Source organism: Aulonocara sp. 'chitande type north' Nkhata Bay, linkage group LG12 (genome assembly GCF_057382095.1).
Source record: "Aulonocara sp. 'chitande type north' Nkhata Bay isolate Kocher_YH1m ecotype deep benthic linkage group LG12, A_spYH_male_GT1.1, whole genome shotgun sequence".
In the NCBI taxonomy this organism is placed as follows: Eukaryota; Metazoa; Chordata; class Actinopteri; order Cichliformes; family Cichlidae; genus Aulonocara; species Aulonocara sp. 'chitande type north' Nkhata Bay.
The window spans coordinates 348,196-368,203 of record NC_141355.1 but is presented as its reverse complement, the minus strand read 5'-3'; the positions used below and the strand labels follow the sequence as shown (position 1 = coordinate 368,203).

The 20,008-nt window shown below is 41.4% G+C and overlaps 1 protein-coding gene and 1 long non-coding RNA gene across 9 annotated transcripts in view; one reads left to right on the top strand and one right to left on the bottom strand.

Moving 5' to 3' along the window:
- Nucleotides 1–20,008, bottom strand: part of arvcfb (ARVCF delta catenin family member b) — a 251,388-nt gene that overhangs the window by 42,537 nt on the left and 188,843 nt on the right. For 5 of the 6 annotated variants that reach the window (XM_086313099.1, XM_086313100.1, XM_086313101.1 and 2 more), the window contains 5 exons: nt 15,211–15,394; nt 5,076–5,193; nt 4,755–4,926; nt 3,580–3,597; nt 1,802–1,873 (listed from right to left, as the gene is read on the bottom strand). In XM_086313099.1, coding sequence (XP_086169225.1) covers nt 1,802–1,873; nt 3,580–3,597; nt 4,755–4,926; nt 5,076–5,193; nt 15,211–15,394 — 564 coding nt within the window. The remainder of the gene's footprint in view (nt 1–1,801; nt 1,874–3,579; nt 3,598–4,754; nt 4,927–5,075; nt 5,194–15,210; nt 15,395–20,008) is intronic. The other variant, XM_086313103.1, reaches the window with a different exon arrangement.
- On the top strand, nt 5,935–10,542 carry LOC147316595 (uncharacterized). 3 transcript variants are annotated; one of them, XR_015131638.1, is made up of 4 exons: nt 5,935–6,074; nt 8,226–8,417; nt 9,063–9,191; nt 10,375–10,542. It is a non-coding gene; the product is annotated as an uncharacterized LOC147316595 (long non-coding RNA). The 3 variants fall into 3 exon arrangements; XR_015131636.1 differs by having other exon boundaries at nt 9,063–10,542; XR_015131637.1 differs by lacking the exon at nt 5,935–6,074 and adding an exon at nt 6,591–6,847 and having other exon boundaries at nt 9,063–10,542.

The window sequence follows — 20,008 nt, the reverse complement described above, 5'->3', positions numbered from 1 at the left end:
CTGCCTGTTACTGCCAAATACCAACAGCAGAGAGGCTATGCCTGCACACACACACACACACACACACACACACACACACACTCTACTGCATGAACCACATGTCAAATCTGGGAAAGATGCCCCCTGCAATGTTACCTAACATCATGTCTGTTTGTACAATGCATTAGACAACAGAGAAGAGAGAATAAGAGTCTTTTAATATTTGACTATGATCAATAAATAATAATCAGTTTGTGGATTCACAGACTGAAATTAAGGCCTCAAACAACCATGTTTTCCCAGTAACCACACTGACTCAAGTTCTCAAGCAACAGCTAAAGACATCTCATACTCAAGCTTTGTGTGTTGCTGACAAACATTTTCTACAATACTCCAGGGTGGAAGCAATGTGGCTTCTAGTTATTATGTGATTTATCCTTTGGGTAAGGGTAAGGTCGACTTTCCTAATCTTTTGAACGTAGTCAACCTAAATCAGGAAGTTATGACATGCCAGCTTGTTACTTTTCCACTGTGTAAATACTTGGCAACTGTATTAGCAGAAGGTTTGCTGTAAACAATGTGGCTTATCATGAATGATTAACATGATTAACGTTGCAGGGAGATGGTCAGCACCTCAGCAGTTGCTAATTAAGTCATTATATCGTGATGGCACAAACAATAAAAGCTTTTAAAAATAACTTGAAAACTGAAACGTTCAAGAGGACCTAAGTGTTTTTGTTTTTTTAAAACCAGAACCAGAAAAAACTCTGGGAAGTTACTGGTCAGAGCCAAGATTTTTTTTTAAATCAAATTACCTGGCAGAGCTGCTACACCTGTGTTTACTGTTTAAATTTGTGAGCTTTAGACTTCACTCACACAAGACTTGACACTGGTTGGTGACTTCCTGAACCCCAGTTTCACACAAGAGACTGACAGCAACCTTCAGAAACCACTTGCCAAACCAGTCCTGGAATGCAACCAGCAGTTGCCAGGGGATCACAGTGTGGTCTGTAGACTGATGCTTTAGCAATCAGTTTCAGAGCAACTGCCACCACCTACAACTGGATAGGGAATACACATGTTTCCTTCATGACCTGTGGTTGCCAGATGATCAGTAAAGCGCCATTTCTATGAGGTACTCATCAACATTGGTTCCTAGGTGGAAGTACCTGGTACCAGGTACTTTTTTAGCATCCTACGTTTGCTCAGTTGAGCTGAAAATATGACGTCAGACTGTATTCCACTGATTGACCAAGGTATGACACCACTGGATGAGTCATGAGCGACACCTTCACAAGAATCAAACCCACCATTTTTGCAACCCGGCAACACACAAATGACATCGTGAGACTTGAGCCACGTTGCTATAACAACAGCACCCATACTGAACATACATGATGTAAAAGAAGATGCTGTCCATCCACTCCTAAGGTGCACTGTCAGAAACAACTTTGAGCACAGAGCAATTCAACATATTTAACAAAAGATGATTTTCAGCCTCCGTATACAGTCAGAGGCTGTTTATTGCCTGTTGTGCCTCAGTGCATTGTCACAGCATTTAACAAAAAGAAGGGCTTACAGAATTGATGCTCTCACAAGCTGCAAACAATCAACCGTCCCACTGGAGGCACAAAACCATCAAACAAAGCTAGCTCAACAGCCAGCTAGCCGAGAGCCTCTTTCTCACTCAAAGGCCTCCCACACTCTTGTTGACCACCACAGAAACGACTTGCCCCCACCCCACCCAACCCAACCACTCACTCACTAGATGAGATGTTCTGTATAGATTTAGCGTTAAAATGTTTTGCTCACAAAGGCCTACCTTTTGATGGCTCTGTGCGCTTAGGCAGATCCAATGTGTCGTAGCTTTTGTCATTCTCACCGTTTTTTCTGCCTGGAGGAGAGGAAGGAAACGAGGACGTCAGTGTCAGACAACTGGATATTGAAAAGAGACCCCAGGGTTATGCTGAGGATGATGTCAAAATCTTTGGACCGTAGGGGCAGAAAATGCATCTCAAACAACAAATAACGCACAAGTGTTTAAATGTACACACAGTACAGAGATGTAGCAACATGATATGTACAAACACTAAACTGCTTCCCTTCAGGAAATAATTTACATCAGTTGTCTAAATCCAGGTTCAAGGATAGAGGATTTTTTTTTGAACAAATAAAGTTAGTGTTAGTTGTCTCCTCCAAATAGTTATATATGATTTATTTAAAGAAAAGTTTATAAAAAATATTTTAAATGTAAGTCAATGGAAAATTTTATTTCTATATTTCAAGCTTGGCCTTTTATAAAGTGTTTCACATTTCAAGTCAAGTCATCATTCTGTTAAAGTGACTTTATGCTGTTGTTCAGGTAAAGATGGTTTTTATTTCATTGGCTAAACAAGAAAAAGTGACATCATGGCTTCATCCAAGCGTGAAAGGTCACATGACTTTTACTACACATGGAAAAAGCTTGGCCAGCTTTGACTCCAGTGAAATGTAAATGCAGTTGTCACGGGGTCTGTGTGTGGCTTCGCATGCTCCTTGCACACAGGCTAAGAGAGAGATGTCTGCAGGATTGTAAACAGTGAAAATGCTCGATTTGTATGAAAAAACGACATGAAGCCAGGCGTCAGATTCACAGAAATCCATGTCTGAATGAGGCTTTAGTGTTGCAAAGCAAGATGCTGGTAAGATGGGAAGCTAGTAGCCATGGTGTCAGAATTTTCCCTCGCTGCCACCACAGCAAACAAAGAACCAGCACTGCTGTCTGAAAGCATCAAAAAAAAGGTCTGCAAGACCCAAAAAGCCCAAACATTCAAATCCGTAAAGAATCATTTACCTCTATATTTTTTGCACACTTAAATGTTCCAGATAATAGAAAACTGTAGCGCACGATCCAGGCAGCTTTAATAAAGTATTTTTTAGCTTTAATTATTGACATCCTCAGAAGTTTCAAATCACAAACGATCAAACAAATGCATAAAAAAACTGAGTGTGCAGCAGAGCTTGACATTTATGCTTAAGTGTACTAGAAAGGGGTGAAGAGCTCCAGTTGGATACCATTAGCGGTGTTCTTCAAAGCTGTCAGGATTCATTTTATCTGGAGTCTAAAAGAATTCACACCAAAGTTCAATTTGGGGATAGATGTGCAAATTTCCATTTCAGCATCTCTGGTTCGCTGGATTAGTCAAGCTCCACTTAAGAACACTACAAAGACAGATTTGTTGTTGACTTACCGGTTTTAGCACTCGTTTTACCTTTCACCTTTCTTAGAGGACTGACAAAAAAATCCAACCAACTAATTCTAACAAACTGAGGAGTTTGGGACAGGTGGAAGTCTATAATGCTCAGAGCTACGGTCGGTAGGTATGGTAAGGGAATGTGTGTGGAATGAATGAAACCCCCGATTTTCTTAAGTCCTTGGAACTTTCTCAGGTTTCTGGAGGACACCCAAAACTACTTCTAACTATATTCTACAGCCAGGGGGAAAGAACGAGGAGGTGGAGGAGGAGGAGGAGGAGGAGGAGGAGGAAGAGGTGGGGGAAGACAGGGAGAGGAGACGAGGAGAGAGCTAAAATGAGAAAGGTTGAAGAGGGGGGCACTCACCTTGATTAAACCATTCCTCTATAGTTAGCCAAGGAAGCAGCAGCAATGCCAAAAAACAAAGCAGGGAGAAGAGAGAAGAGCCATGGTGAAATAGGAGTGTGCTGTGTGTGTGTGTGTCTGTGTCACGAGGCTGTGTAATACATGAGAACAGTTTTTATCAGAAAAAGGAGTCATCTGTTACTGAATAGGAAAGGTGAAAGAGAAAAGAAAACTGACAAATAAGCTAAATAAAGAGAGAAAGACTAAAGAAAGGAAACGGTGCTTTGTATAGATAGCAAGCCATTAGCAGTTCATAGATGGTCTCTGGGACCCATGGGGATAGATTTTAAGGTGTGTGGAGGGCAGTAAAAGACAGAGAAAAGTGTCAGATATAAAGAAAAATGAGAAAGGGGTTTTTAGATAGGTTAGCAAGCAAGAAAGAGAGAAAAGAATTTAAAAAAAAAGGAAAAGGGAAAGATTTTAAAAAACATTAAGTATCAGCTTTAAGAGGGCAGGTGAAATACACATAAAACAGCAGAGACTGCAGCAGCATTTGCGGTGCTAAATTAAAATCACTGCGTGGGAGGGGGAGAAAAGTACTCAAAGAGATTGAAGTAAGAGCCAACAATCAGGCTGTCTATTAGCCAAAACAAAGCACGAGTGCGTGCTGATTATCATGTCATATTTTAAAACAAATGCAACACTAAACAGAAGAAGAGGCCAAACTTAGCCTACTGCTGTACAGTCTGAAGGCTGTAATCATTCACTTTGCACGTGTGTTTACACGTCGGAAAGCATCCGAGCGGTTAACTGGCTTCTTTATTAATCTCTGTACACGTTAAGCATTGTGTTGTCCTGAACCCTAAACTAATGTGGTTCTCCAAAGAGCCATTAGAAGTCAGGGGTCACTGGCTGGTAGTCACATCTCATTGGCTGACTGATTAATGGCGGCCATTACTGTTGTACAGCTGGGCGATAACGGCATCATTTAGATAACAGTCACAGGAGAACACTGATTAAGACCTCTGAAGCAACACATGCATTAAGAGCTGTTGTGTTGCTGTGAGTAACTCCTTTATTTGCACACATTTGTATTGAGAGTTAGATCATCCATGCATCTGTATCTTCTACGAACTGGATAGCTGTGATTGTTTGGTTACAGTGTTTTCATCTCCTCTGTTCATCCTCCCTCTCACCTTTGGCCTTCTTGCCTCCGAAGCAGCCAGCATCGTCTTTCTTCTTCCTTTGTGGTCCCGCTGAACCTGGGGCTTGTAGCGCCGACGGGTCCTGGTACTTTTCGGCCCCCGGCACCTCTTTGTGTACGTGATAGGACAGATTCCTCATAATACAAACACAATTCTCCACAGACTGTGAAACAAAGACGGGAAAATTACCAGCTACATTCATCACAGGAATACTGAACAGCATAAATTCATAAGAACACTACAGCAACAAGCTGCTATTAGAATGAGCTCATTCTGAATCCATGATAGTGGATGACCCGGATGTTGTCTCACCTTGTTGTCCATGTCCTTCTTCCCTACAGCTGACTGAAGAGCGTGCAGCAAAGCGTCCACCAATCCCTCACATTCCCTCAGTCTGCGCCGAGCCTCTGCCCCGTCTGAGCTCACATTTCTACAGAAACAAAGTAACACACATCAAGCTTAGGAGGCGTGCATAGACGAAGATTTGTCTGAGGAAGCGAATGAAAATTTGACCAATAGGGTTTTTTTTTTTTTAAATTGGAATAATCACAAGTCAATAGTTTGTGCTAAAAATAATTATAAAATTATCCATTTCAAAATATGACACTACAGTCTCCAGAATCCCATCTCATTGACTCTGGCTGGCATCCAGTGTGAAATACCAATAAAGCAGTAAGGATACTAAATCACAGTACAACTATCCACTGAGAGCCTGCTCTAATTATAAACAGTACTCCTATAACTACTATTTATACCTTCACAAAAATTAGGAAAGGGAAGAGGGAAAGCACCGAAGGCAGTGAAAGTGTTTTTAATAGTCCTAAAGAAGTGAATATAACAAGCATACAGAGAGGATGACAATTACAGCCAGATGTCTCACTGTTCAATAAAAGTGCCATGTAAACCCATATCAGTCTTCCCCAGCCGTGTGATTTTTAGAGTTTCCATGTGACCCACGGCCTCCATCCTCTGTCTGCCTCAGATGTACAATGCAATAAAGCTAGACAGCTTTAGGAATAATCTTTTAAAAAAATTATTAACATAAATTTCTTTTTTTTGGTACGGGAGGAGGAGGGGGGGGGCGGGCGTCACCCAGCGCCTTGAGCACAGCTCCTACAAGCACGGCAGCAGAGCTGGTGCAGTCTTCGTGTGCCTGTCTGACTGTGAAAGGGAAAGGATTTAAAGAGGGTTAAGGGATAGCAGGGACTCCCCGCTCCTCACCGGGGACTTCATTTATGAGGGCTTCCAACTCACATAATCCCATTAGCTGACCCCCAGTTAGGCCTTTGGAAGAGTGGCAGCATTGCCGAGGTAAGCAGAACTGCGCCTCTTTTTTGTGCCGTGGGGACTGAAACATGTATGAGGTCTACCGCTGCTACAGTGCTGAACGGTTCATTTTAGACTGCAAACACTGTGGAGCCATTTGGGGTTTCTGCTTTTTTCTCTTGTATTTTGTTAATCATTTACCTGCGTTCAACGAATTTAGTGAACTCAGGTCTCCGTGTAGTCTAGTGCTCCCCTTAGCTGGCAGTTATGGTCTTTGTCTGTCTACCAGACTCCTTCTTGTCTTGTTTGTCTTGTTTTATTTGTTTCTTCCATCAGTCTCTGCAATGTGCTGCAACAAGCACATTTTAAATAAAGATTGGCTTTAGTTTGCAGGTGTCCTGCGTTTGGGTCTTTCTTTGAACTGAGCATAAAAAAACTGCATCAGGAGATGCTTCTCTGCTCAAAAATGATTAATTTACAAGTGAAAACACCCATGCACTTTAATCCCAGGCATGTTTTTGATGTGTGTATTTAGGTAAAGCTACCATTTGTCTACTGAATCACCCTGCAGTGTACAAACCGTTAACTAATCCCTGGTTGGAGACAGTGCAGAAAGGATCGACAATCTCTACTTAACCCCATTCGTCTCCAGGTATTAAAAAAAAAAAGAGGTGTCATTTCCCCTGTACACAAATCTAGTGGCGCGCTCACCTTGGATTTATTTGACAGAAGTGAATTTGGGGGCAGACAGACACGAGGATTTATTGTCAGCTGTTTCATTTCCAGCAGTCTTTGAGGGAACAGTTGTCCTGTTGGAGGTATATAGATGGTACATCTGTCAGTAGAGACAGTGAAGAAAGCTGCTGTTGTCTCTTTATGGACAGGTCATGTGGCGCTGTGCTATTTATGGTCTATATGTACTAGTGATTATCGAGCTGTCCTGCCTTTTACAAACTTACTGCTTTACAAAAACTTTCTTTTTATGTGGGAACCACAGAAATATGTTAGGCCAGGTTTGACTGCCTGCCGTTGGCATTACTCATAACTTTGCTTGCTGTGACATTTACTCACTCATATCTGTATATCTGGAAAACTGACATGCATTGCTTTAACAACTAGCACCTGTATCCATGAATACCCCCGGTGTGGATCTGTGACGCTGCCTCTCCATCCGGCACGGTCACATCACACTCGGATTTAGCCTGGTCTGTTATTGATTATTTCCTCCAACTTCCTGTCCTTCTTATTCGTTTTATTCTATTTGATGTGGCTTCTGTGAAAAATTGACCTTCAGCATCATAGATGCTTGACGCATGAGGATGCTTTGGATATGTACAACAGCATCAGATGGAGTCGGAAGATAATGCAGCTGCAGTAAAATTCAGGCAACAGACATCATTCTACCAATCCTAATAGCAATGTGGCAGCAAACATATAATTTTATTGGGTTTTTACCCAAGCCAACAGCTGGTTAGTTGGTCATTTTATGACCTGAGTGCAGACTGATGGTCTGCAACTACTGGATGAATTCAAATGCATGACTTGAGATCTAGTAAACCAGGCTTTGTTTGTCTGCCACTAATCCCTTCTTCTAACGTTACCTCCCTCATCCGTTCCCATTCTCAATCCTTTTGTACCTTTGTTCTGTAATAGAGGAACTAGAGGGAACAGCTGTCACATCGTGGGTGTTTTTGTTACTGTTAGAGAAAACTGAACCCACTTCCAAAGAAACCCCAGCATGTTACAACATTCTCTTGGAATGTTGCAGTCCTGGAATGGACAGGACACCAGCAGTGGTGAGAACCTCCTAAGAATCTAAATGATTTCTATCCAGTGTAATATAACCGTTACTTGTATACACAGCTCAAATAAATTCAAGCAACACTTTAAAAACACATGAGATCTCTATGGAAAAAGATCATGCCGAAAATATCTAGACTGGGTCATGTGTTAGGAACAAAAACCCCTGTTTGATGGAAATGAAAATTACCAACCTACAGAGGGCTGAATTCAAAGACACCTTTTTTTTAATTATGTGGCAGACCAATCTATTTTGTTGAAATTTCATCGCAGCAACTCAAAATGGTCTCAGTAGTTTCTATGTCCTGACTATGTCAGACATGTTCCTAGTCATATCATCTAGTCAGGTTGTTTTGTAGTTCTGGTAGTGCTCATCCTGTTCCTCCTCGCACAAAGGAGCAGATCCCTGTCCTGCTGATGGGTTGAGGACCTTCTACGGCCCTGTCCAGCTCTGCTGCCTGTCTCCTGGCATACACTCGATGGTCCTGAAAAAGTGCCAGAAGACACAACAAACCTTCTGGCAATGGCATGCATTGTTGCGCCATCCTGCGGAAGTTGGACTACCTGTGCAACCTCTGCATGGTCCAGGTATCACCTCATGTTGCCAGTAGTGACACTGACACTAGCCACTTCAAAACTAGAGAACAAACAGTCAGGACAGATGAAGAGTGGAAAATATCAGTGAACTCCACCTGTAAAACCATTCCTGTTTTGGGGGTTGTTTAATTGTTGCCTGTCTAGCGGACCTGAGTATACCAGGTCCGCTAGATACCAGAGTAAAATAATACAACAATGGAATAACATTATATAATTTGGAAAAACAAGACCATTTTCTTTTCTTTTTGATGATCAAGTGCAGTAACTGAAAACATGTAGTTCTTCAAAAACACAAGGTCTTCTATTATTAAGCAGAAAGACATGTTTTTAGGACACTGTTGCTTCTGAGCGTGCAGTGGTTCTGCAAAAATAAAAAGGACACCACAATGGGTCAGTGCCCTTATGAGAACGCTTCATTCTTAAAAGTTTTTAGCTCATCGTACGGCCTTGCGTACTCCAATTATCTGACAATTTCAGAATTCCGAAAATGTATTTTTTTCTGGACCTCGGCGTGTCATATTTTACCGTTAGAAACTGAGAGAACGAGCGGGTGTGCTTTCAGAGGTCTGTCTGTCTTTCAGTCTGCACAGACCCCATCAGCTCGTCAGTGTGTATATTGTGTGTCTGCTTTATCAGATGAATTGTGGGTGTGAAGGTCGCTTAAGAGTCATGTGGTCATCGGAGGACAATAGAGCAGGAAAAGAGTGGAGCAGCACTGATGGAGATGGATGAAGACTTGGCTGACCTTTGCTAACGCCCTGCAAGGTCAGCAGAAGCATTTGGGACCATATGTGTATCCTCAGCTCTGGTATCTGTCAGGTTTATCAGTGCTGATCGTATTTCTGATTCAGTGTATGGATTGAGCTTCGTATCTAATCCTTGTTGAGATTCTTTTCGTAATGCCTGAGCCTGTAAGCAAAATGTGTAGCAAGATTTAAGGTGCCAAAAACACACCCCATCAATCAATCTCGTCATTTTTTCTAAATTATTTAGGATGGGAGGGTTGACTGTAATGCAGTGACTGGCTTATTTGTCGCACTGCTTCAGCTGACATTCAGCAAAGCAGGACTTTCCAGAATGCTGATTTCTTTTCTGTTGCCATAGAAAAATCACATGAGCAGAGTCCAAGTTGCAGAAAAATATGGCTACTTTTGCTTTTGCTTTTAAAAACAACATTCATGTATCAGCAACAATAAAATGTTCTTAAGTAACAAAATCAGACCCTTTGAGGCAGTCACCACATGCTGCCAGAAAAGCTGCGATACGCTTTTGCATTGATTGACTGGAAGATCAGATATATTTCCTCCATTTTTGTCTTGGTGACAGCGATTTAGAGTGCTATCTAACTTGCAGTTCCAAAATCTATTGTGTTGGGTTAAGAATCCTGCAAAGGCCAATGCTTTTGATTCATATCATTCAAAAAGCAGCTGTGGGTAGAAATGTTTTATCACAGGATCAAGGTGATCACTAAGTTCAGATAAGCGGATCAAAGGCTTTTATTTCTTATAGTTGGTGAATATTGTATAACCTTGTGTAAACGTGGTGTTGTACCAGAGCATTTCAAATGTAGAACGTCATAATGCATAAATTTTCTTCCAAATTTTTAGAATGGATCAGTCCATAAAGAAGCAATTCCCTCCATGTCTTGCAAGTTACTCACTATTGTAACCAAGTTATTCTTAGTTGGGCATTCACTTATTTAAGTAGAATATACATGTATAAGTAGATTGCTCACAGTGTTACACAGTTGAACCAAAAAGTCCACCTCTCTTCCCAATATAGTCGGTAGTGCCCTTATTTTCTCCCACCAGCTGGGCAAGATGACTGTGCAACTCCAAAATATATGATAGTGGTCTGCCAGCTGTTCTCCACGCTTCTGCCAACACAAACCAGTCGTTTCACCTGTGTGTGCATACTTTAACATGGGGGTTATAAAATATCTTTATAGGTTCTGCCAGCAGAATCCTCTCCAAGCACCTGAGCTGGTGGAGGTCAACAGCATCAGACACAGTCTGCCAATCATCCTCTGAAATGGAAAACTCAGACTCTTTCTCATACTTGCATTTCGATTTATTACTTGCATGTTTTTTCCACTGACTTGATATTTGAATATAATCTTGAAACAAGTCTCTTATTTTTGTTAATAAATTATTAAATTGGCGTCCTTTGTATTTCTGAATTTTATCTTGTCATTAGAGGAAATGTTAATGTGGAAGTGTGAATATTATCCCATCTATAGGTTTCCTAGATTTTCGGTAAGCTATGTAATCATCCACGTGATGAGACTGAACCGTAGGAAGTTGTACCATTTCTACTATTTAAACCTCTAATCGATTATTCCTGGTGTGAAATAATTTCATTTTAGTATTAAACCTGAGTGGATAGGCCATACCCTGCCTATCTCTGAATTCCTCATTAACCCTCTGCAGCTTGCCTTCACTTCTGTCGGTGTGTTATTTTAGCCAAACCTAGTGGAGAGCCACTTCTGGAAAGCTTCTGAAACACGCTAAAGTGGAATCTCAAGCATCCACCATCAGCTCCAGGAGACTCTTCCAAGCTGCAATTCCACAATGCAGCCACGCTCGCCAGGATTCAGATAACAATCATTCGTTGTATATACTCAATCATTTGTCTGTTTTGAACAAGCAGCCATTTATAAACAGCATGCATGCAAGCATACTGGGGGGTCCAGTACTGGCTCAAAATTGCATTAATTAAAAGCTAGAATCACAAAACACTTGCATTCCCGTTCTTTTACTAGAAATATTTCCAATTCAAAACTAGGTCTTGTTTTCCAGCCTTAGTCTTATTGTGTAACCCCCTCCACTCTCAACACCACTTACAACAACACACACATACACACAGCCTCTGTTTCCTTTTCACCAAGCCCACAGCGTAAACGCTGTAAATAAGCAGGCTCCTATCGACACCGGAGGCAGGCTGCTATAATAAAACTATTCCAGTTTTTATTGAGGTGTAAGCTCTGTTGGCGTGAGTAAACAGATTCTCCCTGGCATCAGCACTTCTCCCCGGTGCACAAACCCTGCGTCTAAGCAACTGTGGGCTTAGTAACAGTTGCCATGGAGACACATTCTTGTCAGCTTGGCCTGCATCGAGGGTCAAAGGAGCGAGAGCGGCGGCGAGATATTGTGATATGTGACAGAAATGATGATATCAAGGTTGATACAGTGCTGTGTAATAAACATTAGATAGAAACAACACAAAGAGGGAATATCAGAGATAATGAAAGAAGAGCAGTAGGTCCACTGTGGCCTCCATGAAATATTCTATGACTTGTCTTTGACTTTCCTCAACTTCATCAGAGCTTTCATTTATTCCCTCCAGGTTCATTAATGCTGTTCTTCAACTCAGCAGAAAATGTTCTAAAATTACAAGCAAGTTTCAACACTTTCTGTCTGGGAAAACTAGAAGGAAGCCAACTAACATGTGAAATACATTCTGGTGTTTTGGGTCTGCGCTGGACTTGGATGTTATATCGTTCTGGATGTCGACCAGCAAGCCGCAGCATCTACTGCGGGAGGAATTCTGGACTACAGTCTAGACAGGCTTGGCTGGCCCAGGAAGAAACAGCACAGCCAGGCACGAGGCGCGATTACCCACACACACATTCACTGTTTTTCACACTTTACTACAGTCTGTCACTCTGAGCCGAAGCCAAAATGAGTGGCCAAGGTAAAAGAGGAGAAAAAAAGAGAGGGGAAACTACTTGGAAGTTAATAACAGGAACACAATGCTGCACTCATGCATCCTCCTCAGCTGACGACAGGATTTAAGAAAGATGAAGAGAAGTTTTGAAGGATTCTTTTTTTCCCTGATGCTCAAAATACCTTTAATTTACCTGTTAGAGACAGAGCGGCACATTAGGTACTTTGCCTATTTGTTGCATGTGGTAAACTGCACAAATGTCAGGCTAACAAATCAATACAGATCCAGATTTTTTTTTCAAATTATGCCTGTTGGGCCTGAAAAGGCAAGAAAAAAAAAATCACACCAGCAATAAGTTTGAAATGACACATCAAGCCGAAGCTTCTTAGCAGTCTAAGGATACACCTGCAAGTGATTAACAACAAGAAATTAGCACTCACTGTATAAAACCACGAGCCAACACCTTTAAAGCTCATGTGGAGATAAATTAAATTGTAAAAGAATCTATTTTGAGTTGCCTTGCTTTATGACATAGTGTGAAGGGTAAAATATACATTCAACTTTAAGTTTTCATAACCTTCAGCATGATTAGCGCAGCAGGCCTGGTAAACGATAAACTACAGTAGACTGAAAGATTGCACTAACTGCTACTGCATTGGTAGGAGTGGTAGAAGAAGCACAGCACAGCAATGACAGCAGGCCAAGCATGTCTGATAGTGAGAGCACCATGTCAGCCTCCAATGACAATTTAGTAACTACAGGGGGAGCCACTACAAAAGCACTAGAAGAGTAGATGGAGATAATTATTGTGGCGGAAAAGGTTTTAAGCAAGTGGTTAAAAGCTTGAAGCCTGATAGAAAGAGATTAGAAGATATTTTTCAGCTTTATTCTGTATCATTACTGTACATTAAGAGTTACAAGGTTAACTAAAGTGTTTAGCGGTTCTGTTATACTTTTACTTAACGTTTCCAGGGAAAACACTCCCTAGGCTAGTTTTGTCCTTATATTTGACGTAGAATAGCAAATGTTTCTTTTTTATTCTCTGGGATTAATTCATGAATGATTTCATCAATAAAACGTATCTAATCAGCACTAATAATTACCACTAAGGCACACAACATACACACCTATTTAATTATTTAGCATTTATCTCATAGAGCAGTACTGGGAAAATTACCGCTCTACCTTTGTGCCATCATGTAACAAAATCAGCAGAAATATATGTCAGTGAGAGAAACCTGTGTTTTTTAGCTATTTTGAAATAAGTGACAATGCTTCTGTGGGCGCTCAGGAGTCAGCAGCACCCACAGAGATACTGCGAGGGAAAGAGGAAGAACAGTAATGTGGTCAATTAAAATTCAAGAATCCTTAACTGCAGTACTTGGTATTGTTACTTTGTTTTGTTGTTTTTTACTAATTGACCTCTACCTCAGTACTTGTATGTACCTCAGTATCGTAAAGTGATATATTGTAGTTAACCAAGGCCACTGCAAAATTACTTCGCTGCTAACAATAACAGAGCTGTATGAGCCTGTTATTCAAAGCCCCTCGAATTTTAAGGCATCCAGTGAGCTTGCAACTTTTGCAACGAAGACCATCAAGGCCTTAAGAGTATCTGCATGTGGGAAGTTCAGAACTGAAACTTAACTTTATAAACGAATGGGCACATAAAGAGGTATGAAGAAAGCTGCGTGAAACAAAATACTTGATCTAAGAACTGTTTCCAGAGACGGCAATAACTCCAGGTTATGGATAAAAGCTTAACATTCATTCAGAAGTAATATTTTTATTGTAACTTAATGCTAACTTCTGAATGGTGTATTTTTCCAACCATTATAAAGGAGCACTCCACAAGAAACATTCAACTGTCAGCAGCAACACTTTGCACTGTGGGCTAAATTTACCTTTACTCAGCCTTCATCACTTTAAGATTAACTTCATTTGTTTGATTATTTAAACGTAACCTGTTAAGTTTAGTCTTAGCTTCAAACTCATTAGCTGGGGTGGTCAGTCACCTGGCTAATATTAAAATAATAAGGGACAAGCAGAGAAAACGAGGACAACAGAGCACTATTTCCCAAAATACAAGAAGTGTGAACGCACTGTGTGAACAAATGTAACGTTAGAAGTTTGCACTGTGTCAAAAATAGCCTAATGTTTTCCTAAAGCCACAGACCAAAGTCACCAAGCAGCTCTACTGCAGACACCAACACACTTTCCATGTATAAGACACAGGCAGGCATGCACAGGAGCCACAGCAACTGCTCTATCGTAAATTCTTCTAGGAGGTTATGTGACCCCGTCACAGGTCATCAAGCAGTTTTATATGCATCACACCTGTCCACCTCTCCAACTGGTATCTTTGCAAACTGGTATCCTTGCAGACTGGTATCTTGTCTTTCAAGACACTCTGGGAGTATAAGCTGCACTTTTTCTTTGTTTGCAGATTTGTTTTTTTCCCTTACAAACTAGGTGAGCAGTCAAAGTAAAGGATTGGCTAATTACTTCTACAGGTAATCAATACGACTGTAAAATATCATCAAGTGATTTCACTTTCCCTAAGCCCCACAGTAAAATCTTCACATTGCTTGTCCTGTCCAATCATGAGTCTTACAGCCAATACAGATTACTTCCACATGTGGCGAAAGAAGGCATCGCGTCCATGTATTTGGAAAACTTCAAAAAGCAGATATGGCAGGTCCTACATGGCAAATAGCTGGTGACTCACAGTTTATCAAAAATATTTGTCAATTATTTTTCAGCTGAAAAACCAAAGGATTGAACTGACACATTGTTCCAGGTCAGAAACAGTGAAAGAGACACTTCTGATATGTTTGGAACAATTTTGGATCATTTTTTTATCCTGTGCACACATTTAGCCTCCATTTGCTTCTTGTTGAATGTTGAGACATTTATAAATATTAACGCTTGAGTCAAATGACTAATAACATTTATTTTGATGGAAATGCAGTCGTTTGATTAATCCGATTTCTGAACTTTTCCTCTCCGAAATCTATTAGTCACCACAGAAGCTATGTTTAACAGGTGGATGAAACTGTTATTGAACTATCTTCATAATTTAGTTGGAGCCAGTAATCCAGTCCAGGGCGGATCCTACCTGAGACAGCCGGAGGTGTTCTTGAACACGGTGGTCCACTCTGCATCACGCGGCTTTGAGTCCTCATTGGGCTCATGCTCCCAACCCGAGTGGGGGATTATCACCTCGTTGGTCAGGGTTTGCAGGCCGTGGTTGATGATCACCATCTTCAGGGGTTCATAGGATGACAGATTCCACAAGGTTCCTGCAGGGGAGCACAGATGGGAGGAAAATGCAGAGACGAATTAAGAGGATAGCAATAAGTTGGTTAAAAAAGAAGATTATGAGAGGAGAAAGAGAGGATATACGAAGGAGGCGTATATACATGCACATATATCTGCAAAGAGAGAGAACATTTTAAAAAGAGATGGTGTGAGGGTGGTGTAGCTGACAATTTAAACACAAGAGAATGAAAGAAGGTGAAGCTTGACAGGAATGATGTAGCAAAACAGGCAAAAAAAAAAAAGAACAGAACAGAGAAACTGTGCACACAAACTGAAAGTGATGCGATTTAATAACAGCCGTATAACAGAAAAACAAAGGAGCCTACTGTCCAGGCTTTAAGACTGCAATCAGAAACACATTTAGTTTGGCAAAAAATATGTTTTAGAAAAATAATAGAAGACTGGGTGTTCATTATCCAGGCATGATACCAACGGACCATATTGCACTGTATAAACCCCCCCACTGTAATACTTTTATTATTCTTCCATGAGAACATAGCTGACTGCTACTTTGCTGTAATAAATACAAAGTTTACAGCAGCCGTATCGCTGTGATATTTCTATAATATCCTCATATGTCAACAGCAATATTAGGTTCACAGCGTTCTTACAGTACATCATGTTATTTCTCAGCTGTGCCGCTCGGATCTCATGTCCTGCAGATATTGTGTGTGTATTGGATCAGGATAAATGATCTGCTTCGGCTTTTCTATCCAACAGCACACACATGCACACCCCGTTACAATCATCCCTGTCCTCCATTATCTTTCCCAAGAAATCCAAGCAGGAGAAAGAGCATTTTCTAGGTGGCTGCAAATCTCACTAACAGCCAGCCAATTTTATACTTCAGCAAAAGAAAAAAAAAGTAAACTAAATTGAGCTGGGTATGTGCATCCCAGGGCTTCACAAAACAGAGGCAGGCACACAAAGAAAAGAGGAGGGGAATTTTTGGGAGCACAGCCAGACAGCCAAACCCACAGAAAAATAAAATGCCGTGTTAAAGCATCAAGCATCAGATGGGTTTTTCACTCAGACACATGGAAGCTGTGAAGCGATGCAGCCAGTTTGAGGAGAGGAAAACACTTTAAAAGCAAAAAAACAAAACAAACCCCCTCCCAAAACCTCGCTCAAGCCCATGTTGGACACGTTCCTGAGTTGTTGTTTTCATCAATCCAGCCCTCAGGTCTCTGTTTCTGCTTCTCATCATTTATCACACCCTTTATTTTCCTCTTTCACAATTTGGTCCTAAAACCCTGTGCCTATGCAGCAGCAACTTAATCCATGCATGCTGGAAAAGCTCTTAGCAACTTGCATTTGCATTGTACTTGTGAACGTGCAAGTACAATGCTTATTCACTTCCGGGTTATGTATATGAGCCTTTTTAGTATGTTTTCTAAAGGAATGTATGGAGGTTTATCATCATCATCAGCTGTAGCTTCACAGCTATAGACAACGCTGTTTACGGTGTCTAAGTCCCACCTTAGTTTGGCATTTTGTTTTTAAAGCCAAGTGACATCCAGAGCATCTAGCATGCCTCCATGAATGCAGAAACTGCAGCCGGATAAGTGCCGACTGTGTTGACGGATGAGCCAAATTTGCCAGCTGAACCACAGAAAGAAACGTTCTTTTTTTTCTCGAGAAAAAAAACGTAGCAGACACCTGTCCTTTTTTATTTCATACAATATCACCGGCTTCCTTGCGAGCGTCCCCACCCCACCCTCTCACTCCAATCTGGTCCACAGGACTAACAGCTGGGGGCTAAGATTAAGATTAAGCAAATATTTACACACTCGCACATGCCAAAGTGCTCAGAGACTCGCAGCTTTTGCACATATAAACGCATTCATATAGTTCTGTATTCACATGCACCCAGAGCGTGTGACTCGCTCTCGTCCCATAAACAGGCCATTAGCAGAGCAATGAAGCAGTCATACTTCCTGGCACACTTATTTAAAATGGTTTCTGTACATTTTCCAGACGGTCAATATTTCCCCTGTTAAATCATGCTCTCCACTCTGTCTCAGCGGACAGATCTGAACTAAAAATAATTCCAGTCCCTCTGATGTGGTTCTGCCTTGTTTGACCATTTCCTTTGAAATGTTAAAAAAAACATAATGTAACTAAAACACTTAAGCGGCGCTCTTACAAAACAGTAAATCTTAATTTAGTTCATGACCTTCTTCCACTCTGCTTTGCCATCACGCACTACCAAGTTAAGGAATCCCTGTGCGTGTGCACGGGTGTGTCTGCAGCTGGATTGCTGGTGAGGAAGCGCGGTGTCGAGTTTAAAGTCAGTTGAATTTTTGGCGTCTCGCAGTTTCTAAATAAACCTCCACTGAATGTAGCATACATTTTTGCTGATGCTAACATGTCTGTGACATCGGCCACTGAAGTGGAAACACCGGAGCTCCACTCGCTGTTTTTTCAGTTGGTGACTAGACTAGACTTCCTGTGCGTCAGAGACCACCAGGGTGGGATGCTATTAGATGTGGAAGCTGGGGTGTGGCTCCACACAAGGGATATTGTGATTATTTCTTTCCTGGGAGGGAGGGTGCGTGTCGTACGATCAGCCGTGACTCTACCTAAAACACTCCACCTGACTCACAGCTTGTTGGGAGCAGGTCACGTCCTGAGAGTAAACACAACCTTACAGGCTAAATTCAGGGAAAAATATCCCGTTGAGCATTAAATCACCAACGCTCAGGTAATTACATTGTAGAAAGAAAAGCATGTTTAATTTTGAGCTTCAGGTGTTTACTGTCAATTTCATACCTCTACAAATTCAATATTGATTTTTTTTTTATTTATTTTTTTAGACAGGCACTTTCATGGTACGTTTAACTTGGTGCAAAACAAGCTGAGATTTTATTTTAGCATATGGATGTTCTTCCATCAGCAAAACTGAAGCTGTGATCGGAAGAAAATAAGTAAATAGTGCAGTGCTCGCAGCCGCAGGTGTGTTAGCATCAGCAGAGACAGATGTCACAGTCGGTGGAAAATCATTTATCATTTTATCTGAATTTTGGCCTCGTTATGAAGTCACAGTATCCCGTGGCACTATGTGAGTGTGAAACAGATACTGGCGCAGACGACGCTCACAGAATTTAGCACTACCCAACAGGGTAGCATTTCCATCTCATCTGCTTTTTATTTTTCCCCACAGGGTCAATTGTGTCACTTTTCCCAAACAAACACATTCGAGCATCTGAGAGGAAATCTCCGCATCCAGGCATGAATCCAATTAAAAGACAAACGTGCACTTGTGGTGTCTGTACTTTAGTATGATGACAGCTAGCTAACATTCATGCCTGCCAGCCTGACAGCTTGATTACTGCCACTGTTGTGTCATTAGCATCAGCTTTACTCGTGACAAGCAAAATGCAACATGCAATCAACTCACAATGAGTGATGGGATCTTAAGAAAGGCAAAGAAAACTTCTCACTGTGCTGTCGGTGTCCTAACAGAAATAAGTGGTGCTAATTTATGACTTTTGCAACGTGCCACAGAGGAGGAAGAAACAGACGGCACTTTAATAATATTCAGACAAAGTCTTGTTCATTCATTTCTATGATTCCAGCATCCAAGCCCGATGTGTATTCCCTGCTATAAGATAAATGGTGCATAATGCCCCTTATTTCAATGGTGCATACTTGTTTCTAGATTGCAGTCCATTTTTCAACTTGGCTGGAAGTGCATACGGCATACATGCATCCCTGATCTGTCGTACCCAGGATGTTGAAAGACTGCTCTGTGCTTTAAAGTTACCAGATTCTTGTTCACCATACAAACTTTCTTTCGCTCCTTTGGTAGTTCACCGTCACCTTCAGTGCTCCAACTGAAACACTGCTCAGGCCGGTGGAATCAGTCAGCTCTGCACAGATCACATATGCCAGAGGGGAGGGAAAAGGCATGTCTTTGCCGTGGCTGTGATCCATCAAGTACGACAGGCATACAGCCCACTGACAGAATGTTATTTAAGATGACAGAGTGCTGTGGAAGCGACCGTCTCCATCCAGCATCCCGCCAGTGTTTCAGGCCAACAACTGTATCAGCTTTAGTCCATTTGCTGTCCTATGTCAGCTTGTCAGAGGTGGGCATGTTAGGGATGTACCGCTGTCTTGCAAGCCGGAGGCAGACACCATGCAATTGTCATGCCAAAAAGATCGGGTTCCCTCATAAACACTCGTGTGTGTGCTGGTTATTTGATGCCATTCACACCTAAATTTAACAGGCAACATGAACAATATACGCTGTAACCAGACTTCTCTTCACAGCTAGAAATGAAGAACGCTGCACTTAGTTTGGATAGAAACGTCAGCTGTCAAAAATGCACTGCTGAGCTAAGAGTTTCGGTTAATTATTGTACTGGCGCACGATACGGAGCCACTTTAGAGCTGCAGTCAATTTGCATTGATCTAAGCCAAACTGTCCAGGTGATCCAAACCCCGAAAAGTGCACAAGTTTGAGTTTTTTTGTCTAACTTCTGCCTGAACTTTCCACGAACACAAATATAAACTGATTTTCATCTGTCTCTGGAGGTTAAGCAAACTCTTATAAAAGTCTTATAATAGGACACAAACAAAGAAAAGTATGA